The 9,245-nt window shown below is 36.1% G+C and overlaps 1 protein-coding gene across 1 annotated transcript; it reads left to right on the forward strand.

Moving 5' to 3' along the window:
- Positions 1 to 4,567: 4,567 nt before the first annotated feature.
- LOC103235168 (olfactory receptor 5B12) lies at positions 4,568 to 5,510 on the forward strand. Its single transcript, XM_073022886.1, is given in 3 exon segments — positions 4,568 to 4,594; positions 4,597 to 4,936; positions 4,939 to 5,510. Coding segments are annotated over 3 exon segments (939 nt in total).
- The last annotated feature ends 3,735 nt before the right edge of the window (positions 5,511 to 9,245 follow it).

The raw sequence follows: 9,245 nt of genomic DNA on the forward strand, positions 1-9,245 counted from the left end.
TTTTCAGTCTTTATTTTTTTCTAGGAATTTCTCCCTAAGCATAACTTTAGATAATTTAACAAAGTTTTCATTTTGTACACTTATGAGCATTCAGTGAAAATATTTTTAACTTATTTTTAATTGATTGACTAAATAATACATATTTATTGTGTACAACATAATTTTTTGAAATATATATACATTCTAGAATGGCTAAAGCTAGCTAATTAACATATGCATTACCTCAAAAAGTTATCATTTTGAGGGTGAGAACATTTAGACTCTATCCTTTTAACATTTTTCAAGAACATAGTGTCTTGTTTTTAAATATATGGATCATGTTGTACAGTAGGTTTTATGAATCTTCCTCCTTTCTAACAGAAATTTTGTATCCTTTAATACAAAGCATGGCCATGCACAGAGGCAAAATCACTCTGGAGTCTGAAGTGTTGATGACATGAATGCCTTGGGTATAGATGCCCCACTGCTGCATTGATAACTCTGTGTGGGGCACAGATGCTTGTGAAGCAGCTGAGAAGCTGGGGGCCAAAGTCCATGCATGTGCAGAGATATAGTGGCTCTAGGGTCCAGAGTGTAGGTTTGCTCAAAGCTACGGTGGCTCTGGACTCTGGGCCTCAGGCTGGTCAATAATGGAGTGGAGTTGCTGCATGCAGTGTGTATGCACACACAGCAGCTGGGGCTCTAAGGTGTGGGGTGTGGCTAACCTATAACAGTAGTGGCTCCCGTGTTTGAGGCAGGTGCAAAGTTGGAAAGAATGGTGGCTTTGGCCATGGGGCAACAAAACAGTTGCCCCTTCTGGAAGCATTGGTGCAGCAGTGTTTCATTTTCTGGGGTCTCCATGGTGGGGATGGCTGTTGATTATCTTGGTAGTGAAAGATGGCGGTGTTCTCTGTACAGCAGGTTGCTGGGAACAATGGTGGCACTCATAACACGGTTGATAATGCCGGAACCTGCTTTTCTTTGTTCCTAGACATCTCTAGACATCTCAGGTATATACAAATCTCCAGCAGTCTTTTCTATGTGGTTATTCCTCTCCCACCTTTTTTGTTTCACTATGTTGCTACAGGTTTTTAAATGGCCCCTTGAGTCCTACTAAGGCTATTATCATTCATGGATAACTATTGGTTGATTTTTTTTGCGTGAGGGGAAGAGGATTGTATCTTCTATTCTGCCATCTTGTTTATGTGTCACTCTCTTTATTTTGTTTGTCAAGATTTCTTTGGTGGAGGATGCTGAAACAGAAATTGACAAGGAAGAAGTCTAGTTATGAAGAAAACATTCTGGCTTCTTTTAGATTCTGTTAACTTTCTTGAAATTTGGGTCCTTTACCACATATATTTCATTTTGTTTGGAATTGATCTTTTCCATACTGGTTCTTTGTCGTTTTTAAACTTGGCTGAAATCTTAATTTTCCAGAGAAAACATTCTGACCAAACAATATAAAGTAGATTTATTTTTTATCTCATTTTTATGTATAGTTATATGCTTATTCCATATGTACATATGTATTTATATATGTATATATGCATATTTATGCATGTTTCTTAGGGAGTTTATTTGCTTACTGTCTATCTTCTCCATTAGATTTAAACACCATGGGCACAAGAATGATGTTTATTTTGCATGGGCCTATGTTCTTAAGTCTCATCACTATGGCTAAAATCCACTTGCAATAAATAAACAGTTGATGAATTAATATTTCTTCTCAATGGTTCAAACATTTAAGGCGAATTAAAAGAAACACTAATCCCTCAAGTCCACATCCCTTATTTAATGATAAAATGTGTGTCTCTGTCTCTTAGTATTTATGTCAAATCACAGTCTTGAAGGACATGCTGTGGCTTAATTTGTGCATTACCCAAGAGAATAACTGAAAGTAACATAAATACACTCATGATCTCCCACAACAAGCAGAGCTGGATCCCCACAGATTCTTTAATCACCTGATTTCCAGGTATGTGAGATAAAGTGTTTTGTAGCCCTCATAGAGTATGTGTCCCCTGAGAGCTCCGTGACCATATAATTACCTCCTGGTTCCCACTTTTCAACTGATCAAGTACCCATATGATTCCATTTGGCTTCATATTAGAAGGAGCAGCCCCAGAACCAGAGTCACTTTGACCATTTATTTATTCATCTGATTGTCATAGTCATCTAGTAGTAACTATGACTTTCTCCAAAACTGATATATAGCAAAGAGCCTGCAACAATGTTTATAAAAAACCCCAGTAATAATTATGTTAATTGAGGTTATGATTATCATCTCTTACTGAGTATAAGAAATTATAGGTTTCCTATTCTTTTCTTACCATAGCAGCAGTTTTCAGGCTGGATGTTGTTGGGGCTATCTTTTATTATTTCCTTTTTTATAGATTCAGCTATTGATATACAAATGAGTTAAGAGTCTTATGTACAAAGGAGGAGCAGTAAATACAGGAGTAGAGCTCTTGTTAGCTGATTCCAAAGCCAATAGCATTTTTCTTTCAATTTCCCCCTGCCTCTAAAGAACTTTAAGCCTTTTGGCCAAACACTAAAGAGAAATCTTCAAAAAGTTGTTTTCCTTCTTTAAAGAACTTAATTTCTGATGTGACATTCACTTATATATGAAAGTACTGGACCCGAATTTTGTGTTTCTCAGGGAGAAGGGTAAGTCTCTGGATCAAATCTATTGTCTGCACAAAGTTGCAGGGGCAGAGGTAGCTAGAAAAATGCATCAAGGTACCCATTTCTCCTTTGATTTAATCAGAGATTTGGCTCTAAATTTTGAATATTTCTTTTATTCATATTCAACATATATAGCCACATCCAGAGGCTATATATGTTGAATATTCCTCATCTAAAATATTTGGGAATGTGTTTTGGATTTTGGATTTTTTTGAATTTTGGAGTATTTGCATGTTTATAATGAGATATATTGGGGATAAAACCCAAATTTAAACACAAAATTCATTTGTGTTTTATATACATATTATATCCATAGCCTAAGTAATTTTATGTAATATTTTAAATAATTTTGGTGCATGAAACAAAGTTTGTGCTCCATACTTACGTGTGGAATTTTCCATTTGTAGCATCATGTTGGTGCTCAAATAGTTTTGGATTTGGAAGCATTTTAGACTTTGGATTTTTGGATTAGGGATTCTCAACTTGTATTTCTAATGAGTTTCTATTAGAATATGTATACTTATCATGTGACATAAAGAAAAAGCACAAGAAGGCCTCGAGTCCCTGCTTTACAAAGAATAAGATTATATTACTTTGAACAAGTTATTTAAACTATTTATTTCTCAATTTTCTTTTTCAGGAAATATGATAATATTAGTTCTCCTAATTCTAGAGTTGTTGAGATAATCAAATGGAATGTCAACATAAAATTTTACTGTAATCTGGAAGCCCATACTAATATTTTTTTTAAAAAAAGAAAGAAGGAATGGTGATTAATAAATGAGGAAGAAATCAGGCTTAGAAGCCAGTTATAAAATGCACTGAAATAGAGATGTGCAAAATTACATAAGGCACAACTAACTAGTGGAATGAGGAGACCTAATTTCATGTTCTAATTCTGCCACTAAAAACATCTGGTCAATGGACACAATTTATTAACTATATTATGGACTGACTGATGGTCTGCAGTGTAGATGTGATTAACATCTATCACACAGTTCTGAGCAAATGAGAAAACACTTCTCTCTCCTTGGGAATGGAGAATAAGAATATTCTGAACTTAAACATGATATTTAACAATTTAGATATCTATCTGGTCAGGGAATGTATCTCGTGCATTAGTGTAAATCTGGCAATTAGCACGCAACATGGTGCTCCATTCGAAATTAGTGCTTGTAGAGAGAATGAGTAAATGAACACATCCAGAAATTTATGTTGATTGATCAATTGGTTGGTATCACTGAATAGTCATGTTCCTTTTTAACTTTTTGAAGATTTTTTACGGGTTGGAAGAGGTTATAAACATTTGTGGATGCAGTTATTATCATTTAACTGAGACCTAGAAATGTAGGTTATTTGCATGAAGCCAAGAAAACTGGTAAGTATATTTGATTCCTAATTTCATGCTATTCCATTCTTCACATTGACTTACAATGATATATTTAATTACTCCATCAGGCAGTCAGTTCAATTAAATAAATTGCTATCTTGTGCCCAGTTTAGATTGAATGTAAAAGATTTAAAGGAATTTTTCTTTGTGATAAAGAGTTAAGGCTTGAATTCAAAGTGATTTGGTTTATATTTTGCCTGTTCCAATTAATTAGTCTTATGATCTTGTATGAATCTTTCCTTTTCTGTACCTTAGTTCAGTAATCTATGAAATTAGGAGTTTGGGATGGATTATCTCTAAAATCATTTTATTAAGAATGCTCTATGAATTATTGTAATTTAAAATTGCATTTTGTTGTCATGGGCATGTTTTAGATCCAGGACTGCTGGAAACAAGTAATTAAAATACTGGAATAAAGCACAAAATGGGCATACTGACTGATCTCAGTAGTCCTCCCTCCATTTATGATTCTGATTCTGTCTTCATTTCTACAGGGCTGCTACATAATTCCCAATGGAGAACAACACAGAGGTGACTGAATTCATTCTTGTGGGATTAACTGATTCATTCTTGTGGGATTAACTGATGACCCAGAACAGCAGATCCCACTCTTCATAGTCTTCCTTTTCGTCTACCTCATCACTCTGGTTGGGAATCTGGGGATGATGGAATTAATTCTGTTGGACTCCTGTCTCTATACCCCCATGTACTTTTTCCTCAGTAACCTCTCCCTGGTGGACTTTGGTTATTCCTCAGCTGTCACTCCCAAGGTGATGGTGGGGTTCCTCACAGGAGACAAATTCATATTATACAATGCTTGTGCCACACAATTCTTCTTCTTTGTAGCCTTTATCATTGTAGAAAATTCCCTCCTGGCATCAATGGCTATGCAGCAGTGTGTAAACCCCTGCATTACACCACCACCATGACAACAAATGTATGTGCTTGCCTGGCCATAGGCTCCTATGTCTGTGGTTTCCTGAATGCATCCATTCATACTGGGAATAGTTTCAGGCTCTCCTGCAGATCCAATGTAGTTGAACACTTTTTCTGTGATGTTCCTCCTCTCTTGACTGTCTCATGTTCAGATAACTACATCAGTGAGATGGTTATTTTTTTTGTGGTGGGATTCAATGACTTCTTTTCTATCCTGGTAATCTTGATCTCCTACTTATTTATATTTATCACTATCCTGAAGATGCGCTCATCTGAAGGACACCAGAAGGCCTTTTCCTCCTGTGCTTTCCATCTTACTGCAGTTTCCATCTTTTATGGGACAGGCATCTTTATGTACTTACGACCTAGCTCCAGCCATTTCATGGGCATGGACAAAATGGCATCTGTGTTCTATGCCATAGTCATTCCCATGTTGAATCCACTGGTCTACAGCCTGAGGAACAAAGAGGTTAAGAGTGCCTTTAAAAAGACTGTAGGGAAGGCAAAGGCCTCTATATGATTCATATTTTAATTATAAAGAATTCAAAATAAGATAATTTCCTCCACCTCATATTAATCTTTGTCTACTAAGTCCAATATTTGGGTTTCCTCATGGACAGTTTCTATTGACTGTTTTCTTAAACATATGAATTGGCCATACTTTCCTCATTCTTTAAGTGACACTTTTTTGTTAAAATCTGGATATTTTAAATAATAAAAATATAGCGCATTCTAAAAAGCATCTCTCTCCTCCCATCTAGGCTTTGTTTTCGTTGGTGGTACTTTTGTTTGTTTAGTGATTTTCCTGAGTTACTTGTGTTAATTCTGCATTTCTTGTTGTGTGTGGCCACTGAAATTTCTACTCAGTTAGCGGTCAACTAACAATTGGACAGAGTTTTTTAAGTGCTTTAAATGGTTAATTCTCTGAAGCCTTATGCATGAACTTTGCACGTGTGTGCTGGAGTATGTTTTCAGTGCTCCAGCAGTTTAAATTCTGCCTTTAATCTTCATGTCCTTTTTGTGCAGAGCCTCAAGGTCAGCCACAAATGAAACATTAGGTCCTCTCAGGTCTTTCCTGTGAATACATAGGGCCTTGTGCATATGCATGACTTTTGTAATCCCCAGGAATATATGGGAGCTTTTCAAAGCCCTCTATGGATTTCTAATGCCCTCATCGATTTTTTTAAGAGTTTGATTAGATTATTGTATGCTCCAACTGATATTTACATTTTCAGGCAATTGCAATGTTAAACAATTGCTGCTCAATGCTTTGACAAACACTCTAGGAATCAAACTTTCTCACTGAGTGAACTGAGTCTGGTGAAATAGAGACAAAATTGTGAATGGGGTTTTCCCAGGAAGCTGCCAAATAGATGAAACAGTGACAATTCTCTGGGAAGCAGGCCCATTAGCAATCTCCAACACATTTTGTTTACTTCAATGGTTGTTAGACCACTGTTTTTTTCAGCTACCATAGTTCCATGTGTGCTGGTGTTCAAGGTTACTGCAAAGCTGGTGGATAAAGCAAGCTAACGTACCACAAAACTCACTGTTGACCCTGAGATTCAGTCATTGTTTTTGAATGAATACTCCTTGAATTGTTGCATGTCCTTGGTTAGTTTCTAGAGTTTCAAAACACCGTTTTACCTGTGTTATAATTGCTTTTATGGAAGAGTAAATTTTTGGAGGTCCTTGCTGTGCCATTCTGGAAATGTTTATTCTATCCTTTAAATTTTACTTTATTTTATTTTATTTTTTTTGATACAGAGTCTTGCTCTGTTGCCCAGGGGAAAGTGCTGTGGCACCATCTCAGCTCACTGCAATCTTTACCTCCTGGCTTCAAGCTATTCTTATGCCTCAGCTGCCTGAGTAGCAGGAATTACAGGCGCACACCACTGTGCCTGGCTAACTTTTTGTATAATATTTTTAGTAGAGACAGGGTTTCACCACATTGGCCAGGTTGGTCTTGAATTCCTGGCCTCAAGTGATCTGCCTGCCTTGGCCTCCCAAAGTGCTAGGATTACAGGTGTGAGCCAGCACGCCTGGCCTTATTCTATCCTTTTAAATTTAAGCTTCCTCTATTATAATCCTCTCTGAGAAAATTGTTTTATTTTTTTTCATAATATATAATTTATAATTATATATTTATCTGTGAGTTTAAGTTTTTAATGTCTCCCCATTAGACCAAAGTCTATTTATCAAGGTACTTTTTTGTTTTGCTCTGTATACTATGGATTTAACAAAAAGGCTATCACCTATACGTGTCACATTCAAATTGCTGAAAACCAAATATAAGAAGAAAATTATAAATACATTCAGAGGAAAAAAGACACATTACATACAGAGGAACAAAAACAAGATTCACTGCAGATTTCTCATAAGAAGTAGTGCATGCCAGAAAACATCTGTCAAATGCTGAAATAATAAAGAAACCCTGTTAAACCAAGCGAATGTATTCAAAAATAAAAGAGAAATAAAGACGTTTTTCAGACACACGTGCTGCAAGTTCATTGTCAGCAGCCCTTCACTGCAAGAAATATTGAAGGAATTTCTTCAGACATAAGAAATATGATGCCAATCAGTAATTTACATTTGTCATATGAAGAGCACTGAAAATGAGTTAAATGAAGATAGATAGACATAAGACCTACTCTTTTTGTATTTTTAATTGTTTAAAAGATGACTGTCTAAATAATAAATAGTAGGAATATACTCTATATTTATGTATAGAATACATACAAGGAAAATGTATAATAATAATATAAAGTATTAGAGTGCATAATTGGCAGCATATGTTTGCAACATCCTTAAACAACTCATAAAATGGCACAGTATTATAAAGAAGCATACCTTCATGAATTTCAGACATATAATGTAAACTCTAGGGCAATAACTAAAACAATTTTGAAGAGAGGTATTTAATAATAAATCAATAGTGGAGATAAAATGGAACCATAAAGATAATAAATAGTTTAAAAAGGAAAAGAAGACAAAAGAAACAAAGAAAAGATGGAAAAAACAGAAAAAACCCTAGGAAGATTGTAGGGGTTTTTTTGTTTTGTTTGCTTGTTTTGTTTTTGTTTTTTGAGACAGAGCCTTACTCTGTCACCCAGGCTGGAGTGCAGTGGTGCCAGCTCAGTTCATGGTAACCTTCACCTCCCGAGTTCAAGAGATTCTCCTGCCTCAGCCTCCCAAGTAGCTGGGATTACAGGTGTGTACCACCATGCCTGGTTAATTTTTGCATTTTTAGTAGAGACGGGGTTTCACCATGGTGGTCAGGCTGGTCTTGAACTCCTGGCCTCAAGTGATTCACCTGCCTTGGCCTCCCAAAGTGCTGGGATTACAGGTGTGAACCACCCATGCCTGGTCTGATGGTAGATTTTAATTCATTGTGTCAATGAGTACATTAAATACAGTGTAAACTTAACAAATTGAAAAAGAACGTTAGATTTTAAAAAAGGAAAAAAAATGACCCACTGCATGCCGTCTACAAAAAATTTACTTTAAATATGAAGGCATAAAATTAGTGTACTTGAAATCAGCCACTGGTTTACTTGAGCTTGTTTTTTTGCCATTTTCCAGTATAATAACCTAGTAGTATGAATTGGTATTTAATAAGAAAGCCTGAGAACTTAGCCAAATATGCTCCTCTTTCATGGCTTTTCTTTTTATTTTCTTTCCCAGTGAATTGAGTTGGAATTCCTGTACTGAACATAGTTGATAAAGCATCATGGCCAGCGCATAAGTAAGTCCAGATAATGTGAGTAAGCAGAGACAAGCAAGGATGTCTATTTTCCCCCATATTTAAGACAAGTTTGCTGGCAGCTAAGCTGTGAGCATGGTAAGCAGATTTTCAAAAAGAACTATTCTCATTTATATAGCATCCTTGTACAGTTGCACTGTTCTTTGTGTTTTACATATCGTAACTCATTTGATCCTGACAACTCCATGGCAAGGTAGGATTGTTGTTGTTATCATTTTATTAATGAGGAAAATGTGGCTTAATGACATTAAGACATTTGCCCATGTTCCAGGACAATTTAGGCAGAACCAGGATTTGAATTCATGTCATCCTGAAAACCAGTTTTTCATTTGTCTCTTTGTTTCTGTTTTTTGTTTGTTTGTTTATTTTTTTTGAGATTGGGTCCTGCTCTGTTGCTTAGGTTGGAGTGCAGTTCACTGCAGCCTATGATTCCCAGGTTCAAGCCATTCTCCTGCCTCAGCCTCCCGAGTAGCTGGGACTACAGGCAGGTGC

Source organism: Chlorocebus sabaeus, chromosome 1 (assembly GCF_047675955.1).
Source record: "Chlorocebus sabaeus isolate Y175 chromosome 1, mChlSab1.0.hap1, whole genome shotgun sequence".
NCBI classification, from domain to species: domain Eukaryota; kingdom Metazoa; phylum Chordata; class Mammalia; order Primates; family Cercopithecidae; genus Chlorocebus; species Chlorocebus sabaeus.